This window comes from Pseudophryne corroboree, chromosome 5, assembly GCF_028390025.1.
Source record: "Pseudophryne corroboree isolate aPseCor3 chromosome 5, aPseCor3.hap2, whole genome shotgun sequence".
Lineage (NCBI taxonomy): Eukaryota > Metazoa > Chordata > Amphibia > Anura > Myobatrachidae > Pseudophryne > Pseudophryne corroboree.
Window position 1 is genome coordinate 414,623,677 of NC_086448.1, and position 21,309 is coordinate 414,644,985.

The following is a 21,309-nucleotide window of genomic DNA, read 5'->3' on the forward strand; positions in this document are numbered from 1 at the left end:
AGCAGGGAGGGGTGCGTAATATTAGTTTTATTAATTTAGCTTATATGAATAAGGGCTAATATTGGGGATGACCATTAGAGGGTTAGTCATTAATGGTCAACATCAGTGTCAGCATTAATGGCATGAAGCCATCAGCGGGAAACCATAGGCTCGCCAGTGGACATTCCTGCTGTGTGGCATGGTGGGTGGTGTGCTACTCAGGGAAGAAGGTGGGGCTGAGCTCTGTGCCCCATGTGCCTGGAAAAGAAAAGAAGCATTGGTGCCTCTGTACCATCGTGGAGAACCATCAGATGATTGATGGCAATGACTAGCTAATAAATATCAGGGACTCAATAGGTCCAGTTTAATGATGGATTATGATTTTGTAAAAAAACATGTACTGTTGAAATTATTAGGTTAATTTAAAATTGTGTTGTTTTTCATAGGGAAAAGTGGGTCGTGCAGGAATTGATGGCGAACAGGTAAGCACTGAAAGTAATTTTAATGCATAAATACTCTCTGTTCTTAATGTATAGCTTCATATGCTAATAGTAACTGAATCTTCATCAGATGTGTCAGATAATATTACACTTAGTCAAGTACTTGAGCCCCTAATAAAAGGAAAATAAAATGTACTCTCTGTTATGGAGTTGTAGGCAACGTAATCATGCAATTCTGAGCTTTGTCACAGTATGAAAAAACCTACACAAACTACATTTCTTTTTTAATATTTCAAACAATTTTCAATAATGCACTAATGTGGAAACACTAAGAAAAAATGACAGTACAATGAAAATAGAAAAAAAAGATAATGGATGCCTAAGACACAGCCACATATTATGCCCCAGCACACTCCAGGCTGCTACAAGCAGTCATACACACAATTGGGTATCTCTCAAGCTCTCAGAGCAGCTAACCAGCAATCAACATGCCATCTGTACTATCCAGATGTGACCGCATGACCGAAAAGTCCAGGCTGCAGCTATACAGGCAGTCTGTTCCTGCACATACCCATTAGATGAGTATGCGATAGAGAACTGATGAATGACTACAAGACTACATGTAATGTTTACTGCCAGACAAGATTTCTCAACTTCCTTATCAGGCCGTATACAGTACTACCCTCATTGACACGTATCAAGCCGGGTACTATAAGTTTGACCTTGACAAACTTCACACAGTTAGTTCACTGGAAACACACAATGATTTAATCCTCCAATATGTCACTGAGGACCCTTTACAACCTTCCAGTTTATTACAGGTTGAGTATCCCTTATCCAAAATGCTTGGGACCAGAGGAATTTTGGATATCGGATTTTTCCGTATTTTGGAATAATTGCATACCATAATGAGATATCATGGTGATGGGACCTAAATCTAAGCACAGAATGCATTTATGTTACATATACACCTTATACACACAGCCTGAAGGTCATTTTAGCCAATATTTTTTTATAACTTTGTGCATTAAACAAGGTGTGTGTACATTCACTCAATTCATTTATGTTTCATATACACCTTATGCACATAGCCTGAAGGTCATTTAATACAATATTTTTAATAACTTTGAGTATTAAACAAAGTTTGTGTACATTGAGCCATCAAAAAACAAAGATTTCACTATCTTAGTCTCACTCAAAAAAGTCCGTATTTCGGAATATTCCGTATTTCGGAATATTTGGATATGGGATACTCAACCTGTATACTGATATTCAGTCCTTATAATTTTTTTATTTGCATTATGTTAGTATTGCATGCTTATCACCACCTTAGTGGATGTTTTCAAATTCATAAATCTTATACTTAATTACAGGAAAAATGGAAAGAATTGATTTGCATACCCTAATTTTAAACATAATAAAAGATGCTACCATACTGAGGCTTCTAGTACCATAAAGGAAAAAAGAAAAATGCAGGTGCACACTCTCAGCACTAAGAATACTGATAGTCAAAATAATTTTGATAAACTCTTACAATTAACATGGAATTTAAGTGAAGTTCTTAGCACAAATTTGGCCAAAAATGTGGGCCCATCCACCACGACCAGGGGAACTTCATTAGAAAGGTTCCTAACATCCCTTATAATAACACCCCTAAAATATGAATACATTATATAAATTTATCCAGGCCTTACCTTTAAATAGTGCCCATTCTAATATGTAGTCCACAATGCAGGAACCTGTACTTGATTAAAAACACCTAAGGGTAGATAGGAGTGGTAATAATACCAAACTGAAGGAGCTTTACTTTCAAGTGTACAGTATATACACAAATATAAAGGAAAAAGGGGAGGACTTGGACTGAACAGCCTCATTTTAAACATAATAAGTGTTGCTACCATGCTGAGGCTTCTAGTACAATACAGGAAAAGTATAAATGCAGATGTATACAAAGCACTAAGTATACAGTCTTAGTTTTATATATATATATATATATATATATATATATATATATATATATATATATAAAAACACAGTAGTATCTTTATCTTGCGCCAACTCAGGAGCGACACACTGGGAGAGATCTTTGTTGGGAGACCTCAAAAACATACAGAGAAAAACACAAATTCCCAAGTGCGCTAATAGTGGAATGTAATTACACAATTCTTCCAGCGTTTATTTTGTCAGAATGTGGACTGGAGGATGTTTAGATCTGGGGACCTGTAACAGACACCCCTCACCAAAAAGTCACCCAAACAAGAGGCCAACAGGCCAATTAATAAAAGGTTATTTTAATAACATATGATTGAACATATGAATTTTGATACACAGTTCAAAATATAAAATTATGTCAATAAAATACAGCCACAACCAACATGTTTGTAAGATGGATTCTAGATACTCCCTCACATTTTTCAAGGTGCGAGCTCGAAGGGAGTATCTTCACAAACTGGGGTGCGATTTTCTGACTGACAAACCCATGTTCAATCATATTTATTAAAATAACCTTTTATTAATTGGCCTGTTGGCCTCTTGTTTGGGTGACATTTTTGGTGAGGGGTGTCTGTTACAGGTCCCCAGATCTAAACATCCTCCAGTCCACATTCCAATGAAATAAACGCTGGAAGAACTGTGTAATTACATTCCACTATTAGCGCACTTGGGAATTTGTGTTTTTATATATATATATATATATATATATTTATATTTATATTGGCGCCCCCCATTGGCGATCGATTTTTGCATCACCTTTTCTTGTTAGGTATGATGCTTATAGCTTTCCTCTCACTGTCTTTCTTCCTATTTCACTATAATTTACTGTATATTGCTTTATCTCATTTCTTGCCACTCCTTTAATTCACTTCACTGCCCTGTCATTGCTCCATCTACTCTGCTTTAGACATCTATTGTTTCCTCCCTCCCTCCTCTGTTCTACAGCCATTCATGCCTATTCATAGCTCACAGCTAACTCTGCACCTTTCCTAAATTAACTATCCCCCTGCGCTATATTTAAAATGTACGATATGGCTGAAAGTTCAATAACTTCAATTTCCAATAAATTTATATAATATAAAGTTTAATAAAAGTTTACTTGTTTTAAACTTGACTGGTGAAAACAATAAAAATCACATACAACATTTTTAGTAACACTATGGAGGTGGATCCGAAATTGTTATGTGCACAAGAATATATAATATACTAAAAGTCAGTCTGTGGACTATAATTTGTTTGTATATTCCATATACTTATTTGTAATTTTAGCTTATCACCATGAACGCAGTTGATTCCAGCACAGATACTTTATATCACAGTTCCTTTAACACTTGCCAATAACAATACAATGTTGCAGTATAAGGCTGCTCCACACCGGAGTCTTACGTGTGGCTTCCACAAGGAGTGTCAGCGAGGGAGAGTCCAGATAGCATGTGAGGTAAATCTCGGCTGCTGGATCTGGCACTTTGCTAGCGCCTGGTGATTACGTTGTTCCCGACCTCAGCCTTATGTTGAGCTTTCCTGCTGCTTTATTAATGACAAGAAGTGTGGTATTGGACTAATAGGAATAAAAGTATATTATAATCATAATTGGAATAGCGCCAGGTTGTCTTCTTTTCTTTTTTGCTTCTGCACCTCTCCTTCCTAACATGGTTACTTCTGCTAACATATCTGCTGACCACTATTGCTCTTCTCCTGTTCTAAGGGGTGTGGTATGCGTGACCGTCAGCATACTGACACCGGGATCCCGGCAGCGGAATCCCGGCAGGGGGTGGTTAGTGCAACAAGCCCCTTGCGGGCTCGGTGGCGACACCCATGAGTGGGAATAGTCCCTGTAGGTCGGCATGCCGGCCATCGGGATTGTGAGGGGGTGGGATGTAGAGGGAGGCTATGTGACCGCCGATCACACAACTACATCCCTGTTCTAAGCCCAAGAGAAATTTTGGGGCCCCTTACAGTGATACCTCCGGGGGCCCCTCCAATTATATATTTACTGTACTGGGTGATTCATCGCGCCCTACGTGCGCTATTCATACCGTCGTTAAGTGGCTACGCCCCCTTAACCCTTGCACGCCCTTGTGGCATGCAATATTTGTATTATATGGAGTATTACCTTCAATCATAATTGTGTGCACACTGCACAAATTACAGATACGCTTGTTGTTGCCACTTATATTGAGCATGCGTGGCCAGTGATCTGCACATGCATTATCGAGAACAAACAGAGGCAGATCCAGAGGATCCCTCTTAAAGGATTGATGACACAGTAGTCCATAGGCTACTATGGGTTAACGTCATCTTCGCATTCTACAGCTTGATAAATCTAACAGCAGAACAACCACAACCTATGGTGGCTACATTTTCATTTTGTGATATCCGCAGGTCCCTTCTTCTTAAATCATGGGGATCCTTAATATCTGCAAGTACCCACAAACAAATGGCTGTTTTCATGGGATATTCCGCGAATATATAACTTTTACATTTGGAAACCCTATCACCAAGATCCAGCATATTTAAGCCTTTTAATTCATTTTCTCTTTCGGGTGGGAGTTGCCAGGCTGGCGCTTGTAAAGTGAAAACCAAGGATACATGTCTACTACCCCCTCCACTGTGGGAAAATTCCTGCAGTTGCCGAATGCTGATGTTCATGTCAGTTCATGTGCACTTTAGACTTATTTTATTAGTAAAACATTGTTTATTTTAATATGGTATATAATAATATAAATTGTTTCTTTTCTTTGTCTTGCCAGTTCACACATTTTTCTTGTCACAAGCATTCTCCGCAATTTAAAAATGTTGCCATTATATTTACAAAGGTTTATTTTGGAAACATGATCTTTAATTTGGATTGCTCATTGCTATCCCAAGCCAAATATAGATTTTTGTTTTGCAAAGCTGCATAAATTGTCCTATCCGGTGGAAAATTGTTATACCCATCTTTATTGTCAGCTGTTGTACGCAGTCAATTTCTCATAGTAAACTTTCCTGTGGGAATAGGCACAGTATTTTCCCAGAATACGGCAACAAAGAGTTTCCACATGCAGCTGTGGCTGCGATTAGCAGAAAATGTAACAACAAACAGTGTAAATAAATGTGAGGGCACAGTGATTGAACAGGTGTTTGGTTTGGCATGCTAATGCTTGTTTGGCATCCTACAGAAAGACCTGTGTTCTCATGCTCCATTCCTTGATTCTTGTCATGAACAAAAAAAAAAACATTTACGATAACTTACTAATGTACATTTTCTTTATTACAGGATAATCACAAACATACATAAAGATTAAAGAGAACTGAAATGGCAAAATTGTGGTTGTTAATTATTACAAACATTTTTCCAAAACTCACCTTTATTATCATACAGTTAGTACTGAGTTGTAGAATATTTCCAAATGTGTCATAATTCAAACAGATGGCCTTATTTAGCATTGTTTGGAAATATGATGCAACCCCATTTTGCCGAATCATGGCCCAGCGTACACATGCGCGGGTCTGGCAATGAATTTGCATCACATTGATGCGAATGCCTCTGCCTGATTGACAGGCCCATGCATTCGCGGACAGTCGGGGGCATCGACTCAGCATTGCGAAGGCGTTGACTCAGAGTTACAGTGGGTGTGGTGTTGGAAACAGAGGGTTTGGGGCTTTCCCGTGATGTCACATGCGGCCGCTGCAACAGGAAACATGGCTGCTGCCCGAATGCCTTCGCAGCCAGGCTGCGGAGGCAGGGGTCTACACTAAATCAGTGAAGCGATTGCAATTGTATTGCGATCGCATTGTTGCCCGCCATTAGCATGCTGGGTGGCCTTACCCTGTGGTGGGCAGAACCAAGGATGCGAGTCACAGCAGTTGCAGTTTTGCTATTTTAGCAAAACTGCAACTGAAGCTGAATAAGGCCCAGAATTCACAAGTATCATAGTGTGGGAGTCTATATTGGTCTACTATGATAATGCAATGTACAGTTTGTCTTCATAGTATGTTTTGTGATATTTTTTACTTTCAGGGAATACGAGGAGATAATGGACTCCCTGGACCACGTGGGACTTTAGGTGATAAAGGGCAACAGGTGATTTTATCAAGAGATACAGTAGTTCTGATTTGCTTGTGATTAATAGGGTTGTGTTTAACTCAGTGGTTCCCAAACGTTTTTGAATCACAGCACCTTAGAGTATCAGAATTTTTTTAACCTAGGCGAAAAGTTTCTTATTATGAAATTCAGAAAAACATTAAATTTAGTAAATTGTGTTTATATGTCATCCTTAGGTTCACTTACAGTATGTGGTGAGGGAGAGGATTTGTTTTTGTTTGTCCACATATTTTATGTTGAGAAGCCACAAGCACTGGTTTTGCTATTTACATTGACCAGAAATAATTTGGGGATTCGGTCAGGATCCCGGTGTTCAGAATCCCAGCAGTCAGAATACTGAGGGAGGGTTGGGGTTAGGCTGTGGGGAGGGGGGTTCTAGGGGTAGTTAGTGTTAGCCCCCCCCCCCCCCCCCCCGGAGAGGGTTAGGCAGTGACATGTGCTGAGGTGAGGCAGGCCCTTTCCGTCATGCTAATGATTATACCAGAGTTTTGACTATATAAAGTATATGAAAAATACAAAGCATACACTATAAATATCTTCTGTATATTATTCTAGTCATTTTTATATTCAAAACTCTGTCTATGTAAAATGTCTACGACAGGTGAGGCAGTGCCTCCCCTGCCTACCTTGTCCGCACATTTCTGCTCAAAACTCACCAAATCTCCAGTGGCATATACTGCTGCACCTGTGTATAATGCCCACATGAACCCTCATGCACATATGTTGTGTGTAAACCTGGCTCTGGTATTAGCCAGTGCCTCCTCAGTCATTTACCTCACCACACGTCCCTGGGGTTAGAGTTAGGCTGCAAGGGAGGGAGAAAGAGTTAAGTTAAGGCTGCAAGAAGGGGTGGGGGTGCTTAGGGTTAAGCACTACAGGAGAGGGTTAGGAAGGATTAGGCTGCAGGGAGGGGGGATTAGAGTCAGGCTGCGGGAAAGGTGGGTTAGGGTGTTTAGTTTATTATTAGTCATTGTCAATATTTCAATCTCCGGCATGCCGCTGTCAGTATTTTGACATCCAATGCCCTGGGACATAGCATGTAATCTATGATTTAAATGGTCCTGGACCACCCAGAGCAGGGGCGTCAGAATGATTTCAAGCGGGGGGGAGTTGAAGTTAGTATTTAATTTTGGCGCCCCTGCTGCAGTTTCCTCTCCTTCAACCACATCCACCCCCACCCCCAGCGCAGGGAAGCACATACTCTGCATTTACATGGGCGACTTCACCTGTAAAAGTAGTCTGGTGATGCAGGGTGCGGTGGGTCCCCCCTTCATCTGTACTAGCCGGCTGTCTCTTCACTGATGCATTACTGGGAGGAGGCATGGTCATGCAAAGCCTGTTGGGACATCCCAGGACCTCAGCCACACCTCCCCCAGTAATGCATCAGGGAAGAGACAGCCGGCTAGTACTGAAAAATGGACACCGCACCCTGCGACAGCAGACTACTCTTAAAGTTGAAACTGCCTGTGGGGATCGGTAAGTAAGCGCTCCCCCGCACCCGCACCTCCATCATGTTTGGGGGGGGGGGGGTCAAGCTGCCCCTTGCCCCCCCCCCCGTGCCGACGCATCTGACTGCAAGTGCCTCAACGAACCCAGTTTTGGAACCACTGGTTTACCTCATCTTGTACACATACATAGAATGTTCCAATAGCAAGCATTAATTTCAAAAAATATATCACACATCCTATAGGCTAGTCTCAGAATGTATCTGTAGCATATGTCCTTTAATTGTCTGGTGTCATGTCAAATATGCTGTGTACAGTATTTTGCCTTCTCTGATCAATCACTAATTTCTGTTTGTTCCAGTTGTTTGTTATCTTATCAAGAGTTGTTATATTTGGCTTGGTGTTTTGTTAACTTTAATTAATCTGTGAGATGTAACAGCATAACTTATGCTGGTTGCATACACTGTCAGATAATGCCTGACAAGCTGAAACCATCAGCTATCATGGCCATTCACTGTGCCAGACTGGGGCATAAAGGGCCCGCTGGGGAATGCAGTAGTTGGGGCCCATGTTTAGGGGTGTGGCTAATCTCCAGAGCAGGGGTGGCCAGCTGTCACAGAGGTTTGGCTAACTATCAGAGAGTGCATAGCATGGGCCCCTTGATAAATATATATAGTAATAACTGCTAGTGAATACATGATAATGTACACTATAGTCTTTGCAGTATAAGGTAACATATGTATAATATATAATTTGAGTGCTCAGTCTGGAACCTGATTTCTAGAGAAGGAGGTGGGGCCCAAGGGCAGCAGGGCCCACCGGGGGTTTCCCAAGTACCCCTATGGGCCAGTTCAAACCTGGCCATACAGTACACCAGCGCTGTAACAGTACACTCTGTGCCAGCCTGCCCCCTAAACCCATGACATCCTGATGTCACCTAGGAGGCAGGGCCAACTGCTCTGGGAAGTAGAGCACTGCCCAGAGTGTCCTAAGGACGCTGCCAGGAGCTATAAAGTTGTGTTACTGGCTGCAGGGTGCAGGTGATGTGGGGTAGCGATGGTGCCTCCCCTAGGGCCCTGTACCCAGCGTGATGTCACTGCTCAAACACCCCTACTTATAGCCTTGCCATAAACTGTGTATGGCCACGATTATCTACAGTCCTTCTCAGGTGGGGGGGGGGGGGGGGGACATTTCCCCACTCTCCCCTGTGAAGAAACAGGGGAAATGTTCAGCAAGTCCCTATACACGGGAGAGATGTGTGCTGAGCGATGCAGGGGAGGACGGGGAGCCGCTCATTTCACCCAGCGGGTAAAATGAGCGACGTGCTAGATTGGCCTGCATGCAGGCTCAATCTAGCACCGGCGATAGCGGTGTGCGGGGCCGCGCATCGCTATCGCTGAGGGGACTACACACGAGTGATCTGTTCTTAAAATCTAAGCAATCAAGTCAGATTGCTTCGATTTTAAGCATGGATCTCTCCGTGAGTACCCCCCTTAACAGATTGATAGTTAGTGGTCGGTTGCAGCAATGCACTGTAAAATTATCTGGCCAATCCGCTGATATCTGGCAGATGGGCCAAGTCAGAGCCGGCCCTAGCCAATTTGATGCCCTAGGCAAAATTTTGTCTGGTGCCCCCTAGCACCGCCGCTAGTTCTGCATCTGACGCAGCAACACTGAGGCAGTGGGGCCCACCGGGGGGTTACCCTGTGGGCCTGTTCAAACCTGCATAATGGCACACAGTAATGCCCATAATACACATAATTCCACACAGTAATGCACCTTACACATATGCCCCACATTAGTAATACTTGTAGCTTTTTTGATAAAGCTTACTTTTGCTTGCTGGCGTGCTTGCAGTCAGTGTGTGCGCCCATGCAGCTCCCAGGATCCGTGACTGCGTTTTGTGAGATAGGGAATGGCAGGATGGGTGGGTGGGTGCGTGTTTGCGCTCGCACCCGTTAAAGGGGCACCCATACAAGGGATGTGACCTCACAGGGTATACCATCCTGGCAGGGGAATTTTACCGCATGGACTGACTAGGAAATAAAGTGTGGGGAGAACACATGCCCATGTTATGTCCCTGCAGACACCTGGGGTTTGCACAGGGATAAGGGACACACACAGGATGGCAGGGTCCCCCTCCCCCATGTGCACAAGCAGTATAGGTGATGTTAGATTAATGTGAAGCAATCTTCCAAATACACATGTGGTATCATAAGGAGCCATCCAGTAATAACCTTATATAGTCAGTGAAAATGTCACAGGTCTAGGAATTGCAGTTACTGGGCTTCTGCTGTCTGTCTGAGGTCTCACAAGTCAGGGGCATTCAAGCATGTCAGAGGGAGTTTAAAGAACTTTAAGGGAGAGTGTGCATTTTTATTTGACAAATGTAAACAGCAGTGTATACAAGTACTGATTGAATACATTTGGAAAGTAACAGTGAGTTTGCAGACTGTCCCTCCCAACATGAGATACTGCAGGGACATGCTCGGATGCCCCTAGACATGCTTGGATGCCCTAGGCAAATGCCTAGCCTGCCTATAGCTAAGGCCGGCTCTGGGCCAAGTGTATAGTGTATGTCCAGCATTAGTCAAACAGGTGCAATATAAGGGATAACACAACTCCCCTGAAGTTTTAAACCTGTATAACATTTCCAGTAGGGTCTACATTATTCTACTTATAATGTAGCACATGAAAAATTGCTACAGTATAAAAATAAGATAAAATAACTCATTGTTTCAACATATTTACATCATCCTTTTCATGTCCCTTACAGGGAGAACCCGGAGAAGAAGGCCAGAGAGGGTTACCAGGTGAAAAGGGAAACCAAGGAGGGGCAGTAAGTACATTTTATTTAGCAGCATTTATAAAAATAAATAAATAAAACAATACAAGTTTGTTTTCTGGAATAGAAAGCAAAACATTTAAATACAGAATTTGTGATGCAAACAAATATGTGTTAAACATATGCACATGCTCTCTGAAAACATGCATGTTACTGGAGAAATGATTGAGACATAAAGATTGTGCAGCATGCTGCGCCAATATGTGGACGGGCATTGCTTTTCAGCAAGGGCATGACTTTACTCAGCCAGTGAAATGAATAAACAAAACATGCAAAGACATTACAGAATTTACAGATTTGGGGGTCTATTCATGAAGCAGTGAAAAGTGTGTAGAAGTGAGCCAGTGGAGAAGTTACCCATGGCAACCAATCAGCTGCTTTGTATTATTTTATAGTATGCAAATTATAAATGTTACTTCAATGCTGATTGGTTGCCAAGGGCAACTTCTCCACTAGCTCACTTCTCCACACTTTTCACTGCTTCATGAATAGACCCCTTGGGGGGAGATAAGCCTTTACTAAGCCTTGGATAGAGATAAAGTGGACGGAGATAAATGACCAGCCAATCGGCTCCTAACTGCCCTGACACAGGCTGGGTTTGAAAAATGACAGTTAGGAGCTGATTGGTACTTTATCTCCATCCACTTTATCTCCATCCAAGGCTTAGTAAATAGCCCCCTAAGCCTAGGCAATTGATAAAGTGCACAGAGATAAAGTATTCACCAACCATTTCCTGTCATTTTTTCAGCCACAGACTGTAACGTGGCATTTAGGAGCTGACTGGCTGGTACTTTATCTCTGTCCACTTTATCTCTCTCTCCAAGACTTAGTACATCTCCCCATAGATTTTAAATTCAAAAACATATTGAATATTCCATCACATGAAAAGTTGAAAACACTTATATAAGAGCACATTTTGTGCATAAAAAAAAAAATTTGGGAATGCAACTAAAACAAAAATAAGTAATAATATTAAATAATGCTTCAAATAGTAAAATAAAAGTATTCTAAATTAAATAGAAGCAGGTTTTTAAATATTCATTAATAAATGTTTTGAATGCACTAAAATCATTGTTAATTTAAACAGGTTGCTATACTATTATTATTATTATTATTATTATTATTATCCTTTATTTATGACGCCACAAGGGTTCCGCAGCGCCCAATTACAGAGTACATATGCACATAATCAAAACAGGAAGATAGTGACTTACAGTTGAAGACAATATAGGACAAGTACAGGGTAACTAAGCATAACTACACCAGTAAATGACAGAGATAAGTTCCAGGTGGCCAAAAAACTGCTTGATTTGGGCAGTTGAGGATTATTAAAGTAAGAAAAGGATAAGCACATGAGGGAAGAGGGCCCTACTCGTGAGAGCTTACATTCTAAGGGGAGGGGCAGACAGGGGTGACACAGATGGGGTACATAGAGAGCGTGGAACAGAGGGTTAGGGTGAGATTTGGCTGGGTTTGGTAAAGAAATGGGTCTTAAGAGCCCATTTGAAGTTTTGTAGAGAGGTGGAGAGTCTGAGGGGGGAGACGTAAAGAACTCCAGAGGAAGGGAGCAGCACGTGAAAAATCTTGGAGATAGGAGTGGGAGGAAGTAATCAGAAGACAGGAGAGTCGGCGGCGTGAATTAGCAGAGCGAAGAGGACGGGTGTGAGAGTAAAGGGAGATAAGGTCAGAGATGTAAATGGGAGAGGAGTGGGTGAGGGCTTTGTAAGTGAGTGTGAGAAGTTTGAATTGGATTCTGAAAGGGAAGGGAAGCCAGTGAAGGGCTTGTAGGAGAGGGGAGGTGGACATAGTGTGTTTGGTGAGGAAGATAAGCCGGGCAGCAGCATTGAGGAGAGATTGGAGTGGAGAGAGGTAATTGTCAGGGAGGCCAGTTAGGGGGAGATTACAGTAGTCCAGTCTGGAAATAATCAGTGAGTGAATAATGATCTTAGTGGCATCCTGTGTGAGAAAAGGTCTGATCCTGGAAATGTTTTTGAGATGAAAATGACAGGTTTGTGAGAGGTGCTGAATGTGTGGTTTGAAGGAGAGGGAGGAGTCAAGGATTACACCAAGACAGTGCACTTGGGGGCTAGAGGAGATAGTCGTGCCATCAATAGATAGTGAGATTGTGGGAGGTGAGGCTGTGCGGGAGGGTGGGAAGATGATCAGCTCAGTCTTAGACATGTTGAGTTTAAGAAAGCGCTGGGACATCCAGGAAGAGATAGCAGAAAGACAGTTAGAGGTACGAGTGAGGAGAGCCGTGGATAGATCAGGGGAGGAGAGGTAGATTTGAGTGTCATCAGCATAGAGGTGATACTGGAAGTTAAAAGAACTAATGAGTTCACCTAAAGAGGACGTATAGAGAGAGAAAAGGAGAGGAGCAAAACAGAACCTTGGGGGACACCAACAGTTAGTGGAAGTGGGGGCGAGGTAGCATCATGAGAGGAGACAGAGAAGGAATGATCAGAGAGGTAGGAGGACAGCCAGGAGAGGGCAGTATCGCGTAGACCAAGAGAGTGAAGGATTTGCAGAAGTAGAGGGTGGTCCACAGTGTCAAAAGCAGCAGAAAGGTCAAGAAGAATAAGCAGAGAGTAGTGGCCCTTAGATTTGGCTGCATGGAGGTCATTGCAGACTTTTATGAGGGCAGTTTCAGTGGAGTGGAGAGAGCGGAAACCAGACTGGAATGGGTCATGCAGTGAGTGAGAGGAAAGAATAGCAGTGAGGCGATTATAGACAATACGCTCAAGAAGTTTGGAGGCAAAGGGGAGGAGAGAGATGGGTCGATAGTTGGAGAGAGTGTTAGGATCAAGGGCAGCACAGTTGCACAGTGTTTATCATAGCTGCCTGGCATAAATTCTAAATAGGCCCTATCTGTGTGGGGTTTATATGGTCTCTATGTGACTGAACAGGATTCCTTCTCACTCTTTAGTTTCCTTCCACAATCCAAACATATACTGGTAGGTTAACTGATGTCTGACACAAAATAAACTATTGTGTACGGTATGTGTGTCCAGGTGTTACAGAATAGAGATTGCAGTTTTCAGCTGGGCAGGGATTGGAATAAATGATTAAATATTGTCAGTAAAGTACTGTATTATATATGTGTGTACTATGTAATAATCCATTCTAAGAGAAGCAGTCAGACCAGTAAGCATCCACAAGAAAAGGAAAATTCTTTAACTGTTAGAGCCTTTTGATTAATTAAGGAGGCACATACCAATGACTAAGCTTAGTAGGTGAAAGTGCCCCATAAGACATTCATCCTCTTTTCTAAGGTTTATACAGTGAGGTAGCAGCAAGTTTACTGGATTAAACCATGTGCTCCAGCGAGCAGTATCTGTAGTACTTACTATAATGCAATATGGCAACCTCTATATAATTTATCCATACTGTATGTCACCATCACCACTGTCTACATTGTTCCACCCTATGCTGCTGATTAGAGAAGTGAGCAAAATAATCCAGCTCTGTAAAGGTGCTTAAAGGTAACACACCTGAAATGTGTGCTTTATTTTTTCACATTATAGGGTGCTCCTGGTTTTCCTGGCTCAAGAGGTCCACCGGGGAAAAGTGGAATCATAGGCAAGAAAGTAATGTCCTTTTTTCAAATGTTATCAATGTTTTGGGTTAATTTGCATTAAAATCTATATACTGTATGCAGAACTCATTTCACCTGCACACAGCTCATCCTGGGCCTGAATCTAAGATAGATAGATAGATAGATAGATAGATAGATAGATAGATAGATAGATAGATAGATAGATAGATAGATAGATAGATAGATAGATAGATAGATAAATGTGGGAAGGGGCATCATAGCCCAGGCTTCTCTAAGATCAATCTTGTCATGCCCCTTTCCCACAAGTCATGCGCCTTATGTCCCTATTGAACCAAATGGTGGGGGTGGGGGGGAGGGGAGGAGGTGCTCTCTCTGACACAGTGCACCAAAAAGTTTAGTTACGGCTCTGCATTAGAGGGTCTTCAGTTAAATCCTTCTTCAGTACTGCAACCACTTATTAACCACCACAAGGCAAATGTAATCCGATATGACATGTGATACCATTGGTATTCAATGCAGCACTAGATGGTAAGGACTCTGATGTTTGTATTACTTCAGTAATTACTGTATAACTGATTTTTTATTTTTTTTTGTAAGGGGAGCCCTGGTGAACCTGGTGATATTGGTGCAAGAGGTGAATCTGGATTACCTGGACCCATTGTATGTACAAAACAATACATATGTTTGTTTGTTTGTTTGTTTGTTTGTTTTTGTTTTGTTTTTTATTTCTTTCCACACTTGTTCCATTCTCCTTCCCACACCCAAGATGACATGTTTTCAAGTGATAAACCTTTGATATGCATAGATTTTGTAATATTGATGTTTATTATTTTGGGCATATTTTAAATAATCAGAAAGGATTTCTATAGAAGGATACAGCATTTGTAGCAATGACACTCATTCATACTTCAAAGTGCTAACCCATGGCAGACAGGAAATGGTCTGTGCTCCCGGGTCCCGGCGCTTCCTGGCTCTGTCAGACGCTAGAGGTCAAGTATGACAACTAGTATCTGTCTCCTCCATTGTGGGAGGGACATTTAGCAGATTGACATGCGGACTGCTAGTCCACATGAGAATCTGCACTGAATCAACCGCGGTGACCCCAAAGCCCTGTGCCTCCAAGCCTCCGCAGTGGCTGCAGGGGCTGTAGTTATGCCACTGATGACCATTGTCAGTTCTCTGGCCACTAGTAGCAGCAGGGAACACACAGGTCACAGTTCCCACTTCTACAAACAAAAATAATCCTCACTTTCATGTTGCTAAACGTTACTAATGACTTCCAGAACTCATTTCTGGAATGAGTACATTTGCACAGAAGTGTTATTTTTTTGTGGTCACACCTCATGTTCTAATTTATTCCAATAAATAGCTGTGCAACTAACTTTGTTATTAATGGAACTTTATTTTTTTTAATTGTGCATGAAGGTTGATTTTACATTGGACAAAGCATATCTAGAAATGTAGAACTCTACAGCCAGTTGGATGCATACTTAAAAATCTGGAGACTTTTCCGGAAAGGGCAACCATGTCATAGGAGCTGGGAACCAGGGCCAAGTTAACAATGGAATGGATGGGAGTACAGTCCCAGGCCTGCAATAAAAAAAAGTTCCATCACCATGATCAGCTACTCAGCTTTCCACACAGACTGACAAAAATCATAATATTACATTTGTCTTTCTGATAGTGTTAGGAAATACTGCATAAAGTTTCTTAAGTTCTACGCATAGTAGGGGCATGGTCAATGTTATTCCGTACTTTGGGTCCTGAAATGTTTGAGAGGAAGCTGTAATTCCAGGTAAAGGGCCTTATTCAGATTCAGATGTAAAAGCAAGTAGGCCTGCGAACACAGCAACGTACAAGTGTGGGCGTGTAATGGTGAATTGTGATTAAAATGCTTGATAAAAAGTCACAAACATACAGATGGAGCCACGCACATTAAGCGTTGCTGCTTCGCAGACGGCGGCGCATGGCCTGCCTAGGCACACGTGCGCTTGGACTCGCTGGTCAGCGTAAAGAGACGCTCCCATTCACTTTGAATGGTGCGTGTCTACGACGCACATGCGTCCCATTCATTCCCGGAGTGGCTCAATCTGTAGCTGTCTGGAGGGGCCTGACTTGTGGGTCTATAACAGGCATTTCCAACCTCAGTCCTCAAGGCACATTAACAGTGAACATTTTAGTGGTATCCATACTTCAGCCCACAAGATTAAATAACTGAGGTACTAATTAAGTCACCTGTGCTCAACCATGGATATCACTAGAACCTAGACTGTTAGTGAGCCTTGAGGACTGAGGTTGGGAATGCCTGGTCTATAACTTTGGTGTAAACTGCACACTGATGATAACAATGACTGCATCCAGTTGGCTATTTAAAACACTCCCATTTATGCAAAGACATTACTGTAACTTTACACTCCATTGACCACTCATTTGCATAAATAAAGAATGCTTCACACGTAGTTGGGGAAGAGGACGCCTGAACATATATTTTTCGGGAGGTGCGCTCGTCAACGTGCCCCTAGCATGTCGAGCACAGCAAGCCCGCAAGCGGCTTTCAAGCGCTCACCCCGCTGCCGGGATACTGGTGGATGAAATCCTGCTGTCGAGATCATGACAGCCGAGATCCCGGACACTGGTAAAACATATGTATTCCGTATTTTTGAAGTGTTATTAAGTTTTTATACAGTATCTATGTGGCCCCCTAAAAAGTCAACAGATTTGTTTGTATTACAAATGACACTTACATAGATTGTTCCAGACAGTATTTTAATTATGAACCGGTAGGCTTGAAAATGCATCTTTAAACTCATAATTCATTGTTTGTCTGCAGATTTAAAAACAAAGAAATAACTGAAAAAGTTGCATGCATAAATATGCAATCCTTGAATGGGGTCCATTCAGGATACTGGTGTTCTGCAACCTGACAGTCGGAAGTGCCGACGCCAGATTCCCAACACTGCTCGGAATGCCGGCCCCACATGGATCCAAATGCCAGCGCTGGGATCCCAAATGCTGGAATTCCGATTGAGGTCAGGCAGGACTCGCCATTAGTTAACCGCAGTGGAGGGGTTTGTTTAGGCTGCGGAGGGAGGGTTGGGCTGTGGGGGTGGGGGGTGTTAAGTTTAGGCACCCCTGTGTAGGGTTAGGGTTAGGCTTTGGGGGTGGAAGGGTTAGGTTTAGGCTGCTGGAAGGAGGGTTAGGTCTAGGCATCGCTGGGAAGGGTTTGTCTGTGGGGGGGGGGGGGGGGGCAGGTTAGGGTTAGGCTGCAGGAAAGGAGGGTTGAGAGGGTTAGGGGGTGGGGGAGGGGGTATACATACTTACCAAATTTGGGACATTCTGCTTGAGAATGCTGGTGTCATATGCCCATCGGCATCCCATCCGCTGAGATATCGTTTGTATCCCCCTCGCAAAAAGGTACTTGGTTGTCCGGACCGCGCCTCCCCAACTGCGTTCTAATGCTGTTGGCACGCCTCCTCCCATCCCGCGACCACCTCTGCCTATCAATTTTTCCTTGCAGATTTGCTCTAGGACTTCAGGTTGGATGGATGATGCTTATGGAGTGCTGGTTTCAAATTGTGCCGCAGATCCTCAATTGAATTGAGATAGGACTTTGACTTGGAAATTGCAGTACATTCATCATTTTATTGTTGGTCCCCACACCAGAGTTGTTTTGGCTTTGTGCCTGGGATCATAGACGCTGAAACGGGGTGGTGGGGGGGGGGGGGGAGGGGGATGTCTCGCCCCCTCCCCCTCCAAAATATTTGAAAGGCACCAGTCAAAGTACAGGGTCATGGGGCGCAATACGGCTGCCAACTACAGTTAATACAGGCAGTGTCAGGGCAGAGTTAATACCATTTCCAACTGCTCTACGTCTTCCGTTTACACAGCCCTTCACTGTCCACCTCCAGGTGCCTACTCCCCCCTGCACCAAGGTCTAACCCCTACATTGTGTGGCTAGTTTCTGTGGGCCCCTCCTCTGGGACCTGCACTGTGCCGTTCTCACCTCCAACTTCATATGTTCATCACATCTTCCCCAACAGTTTCCTTTGACCTCCCACCCCCTTCCCTCGCGGCATCCCCTGATTTCCCCCCATTTCCAACTGGCTTCAGCTGAAAATGTACCCTGTAAGTCTCATTACCCTGTAAGTCTCATTACCCTGTTAAGTCTCATTACTCTGTAAAGTCTGTGTGAGCTATGAGTGGATCCTGTCTCTTCGTCTTCTACATAAAGTCACTCACACGTTAGTTATGTTTTGGGGGCATATTTACAATACACATTTTGTGGGAGATCACCCCCCAAAAAATCAGGATACCCTTCAAATATCAAGTTAGTATTCCCTGAAAGTATTACAGGGGTTCTTTAATACCAGGTGCGCTTTTCCTGTGTCCCATCACAATAGCATGGTGTTAGCCATTGTAGTCCATGGGCTACATAACAAAATTTACTGGGAGAGCAGGCTTTCAATCAGGGTTGCCATCAGAAATTGTGGAGCCTGGGACAGACAAAAGAGACAGGGCCCCTCCCTCCCGAAAAAAAACAGTCTACCGCACTGTTCCACCCCTATGTGATGTCATACATTGTGACGTTACATATAGGTGGAGTGTTGCAGACCTACAGGCATGGTTTACAGAGAGCTGATGTGCAGATAAGGCTTGTTTTAAGAAGTCCTCCTTGCGCATCAGCCTGCTGTTGATTCACAGACTGGTGCAGCTCTACATGTATATGTGGTAAGAGCCAGGAGTGGGCCCCCCTCTCTGTAAGGGCCCGGGACACCAGACCCCACAGTCCCTCCCCTGATGGCTGTCCTGCTAGCCATCAGGGGGGTACTGCAGGCACAGCTGTCCCGAACCCGGCCACTCTGGGGAGGGCCCAGGCCACTCATGCTGCTGTCTGCCCGCCTCCATCCGTTCACAGCGCTCTATTGAAGCTGTCCCTCCCTGGTAACAGCCACTGGTGCATGTGCTGCCTAATGACCACACATGCGCAGTAGGTCTGAAGCATAAAGATCCTTGATGAGATTACTTTATCTTACACATTGCCGGGATGGGCTCCTATTGGAGTGTCTGTCCCTGGATGTGAATTTTAATATATCTTTTCTTATTGCCAATAGTGAAACCTCAATAAATAGTAAATGAGCCCTTAATGTTGTATATTTCTTCTAATACAGTATTATGTGCATTCCCCGTAGTGTCCTCTATGCTGTTTTTTACACGTGTGTGTGTGTGTGTGTGTGTGTGTGTGTGTGTGTGTGTGTGTGTGTGTGTGTGTGTGTGTGTGTGTGTGGAGATAGAGAGGGTAAATATCTCTGTCATCAGGGGTGACGTTCAGCAAAATAGGGGCGCCAAAATGAAATTATATCTTGACCCTCCCACCCAAGGAGGTTGTGGTGCCCCTACTTGGGTTTATTGTCCTGTTGAACGGTGAACAACATTCTCCTAAGCTTTAGTTTTGTAGCCATTTTTTTGTGTGTAACAGAGCTCCTTGTATTTTGCACCAACCATTCAATCCAACCCTTCAATCCTAGTAAGATAAACATGCCCCTTTAAGGAAAAGAATCCCCATATAGTGCTGCCGCTGTCATTTTTCACCGTTAGGATGATGTTTGCTGAGGAATGTGAGGTGTTAGTTTGCACCATACATAGCATTGTGAATTGGGAACCAACAAACTACATTTTCCTCTCCTCTAACCACAAAACCTTATGCCACAATTGTACTGTAGCTTGGTCACCCTGATGTTTACTAGCAGACTCCAGACATGCTTTGATGTGCTTTTTCTTCAATAATGGGTTCTTTCTAGCCACCCTCCCATGCAAGTCAGTTGTATGACAAGCTATTGATATGTTTGACTGGGGCATCTTCACTCCAATCTCAGCTACTGAACTCTGTAGCTGCCTCAAAGTGATAATTGACTGCTCTGTGATTTTCCTCACAAGCCTCCTTCTTTCTCTGATGCTGATTTTTGAGGGGCAGCCTTTATTTAGGCAGTGCATGGGGGTATGATGCAGCTTCCATCTTCTCAAAATTGATCCAGCAGTGCTTATTGGGATATCCAAGCACTTGGATAGTATTTTGGAGCTTTATCCTATCTTGTGCATGTGACTTAACTTTCGCAAAATGTTCTTTATTTTATTTGTTTTCAGCGTTTTTAGTACTTACCATTAAACCACTCCACCAGTCACTGGTGTATGTATGGTGCACACCTTGCTCCCATTTTTTTCAATACTTACCCTCTGGAGTCCTGCGTTGGCAGCAGCACAGCACAGCTGCTGCAGAAATCACTGGGAAAATGGTGCTGCGGCCATTTTATAGGCATTTCTCGCAAGCACAGTAAAAATGGTGCAGCAGCCTGCGCATGTGGAATGGACTCTGGGAACGCGCTAGGGTTCCCTAGTGACCCTAGTGCCCAGAGCGTCAGCACTGCCGGCTAGAGAGGAGGGGTCCCAGACGGAGCCTGCACATGGGCCTCCTCCACTCTAGATGCGCCCCTGCCTTCATTCATATTCCACCCAGGTAACTGAAGGGAAGGAAGCTGCAGTTGCAAAGTTGCTTATGGTATGTATCCAACTCTGAATAGGTCGCAAAATTGTTTTTTTCAGACACATTTTCATATTCCCTTTGTGTCCAAATCTGAATAAGGCCCAACAGGTCTAATATGCTGAAGCAGGGGTATGTGGCTCTATATCATGGCTGTGTATGGTTAAAGTCAGGTGTAGAACATTATGCCGGTGCTTGGGATCCTGGCATCCATCATACCGGCGCCGGGATCCCAACCGCCGGTATGCAGGCAGTGGGGTGGGCGCAAAAGAGCCCCTTGCAGGCTCGATACAATCGCCACGCTGCGGGCACGGTGGCGTGCTACGCTATTTATTCTCCCTCCAGGGGTATCGTGGACACCCCAAGAGGGAGAATAGTTGTCTGTAGGCCAGCTGTTGGTATTTCGGCACCGGTATACTGAGCGCCGGGATCC

The 21,309-nt window shown here is 43.5% G+C and overlaps 1 protein-coding gene across 1 annotated transcript in view; it reads left to right on the top strand.

The window, feature by feature from the left end:
- LOC134929607 (collagen alpha-2(VI) chain-like) overlaps positions 1–17,177 on the top strand; it is a 123,391-nt gene extending 106,214 nt beyond the window's left edge. The window contains exons 16-21 of the mRNA XM_063925194.1: positions 426–461; positions 6,412–6,474; positions 10,717–10,779; positions 14,310–14,372; positions 14,939–15,001; positions 17,172–17,177. Coding sequence (XP_063781264.1) covers positions 426–461; positions 6,412–6,474; positions 10,717–10,779; positions 14,310–14,372; positions 14,939–15,001; positions 17,172–17,177 — 294 coding nt within the window. The remainder of the gene's footprint in view (positions 1–425; positions 462–6,411; positions 6,475–10,716; positions 10,780–14,309; positions 14,373–14,938; positions 15,002–17,171) is intronic.
- The last annotated feature ends 4,132 nt before the right edge of the window (positions 17,178–21,309 follow it).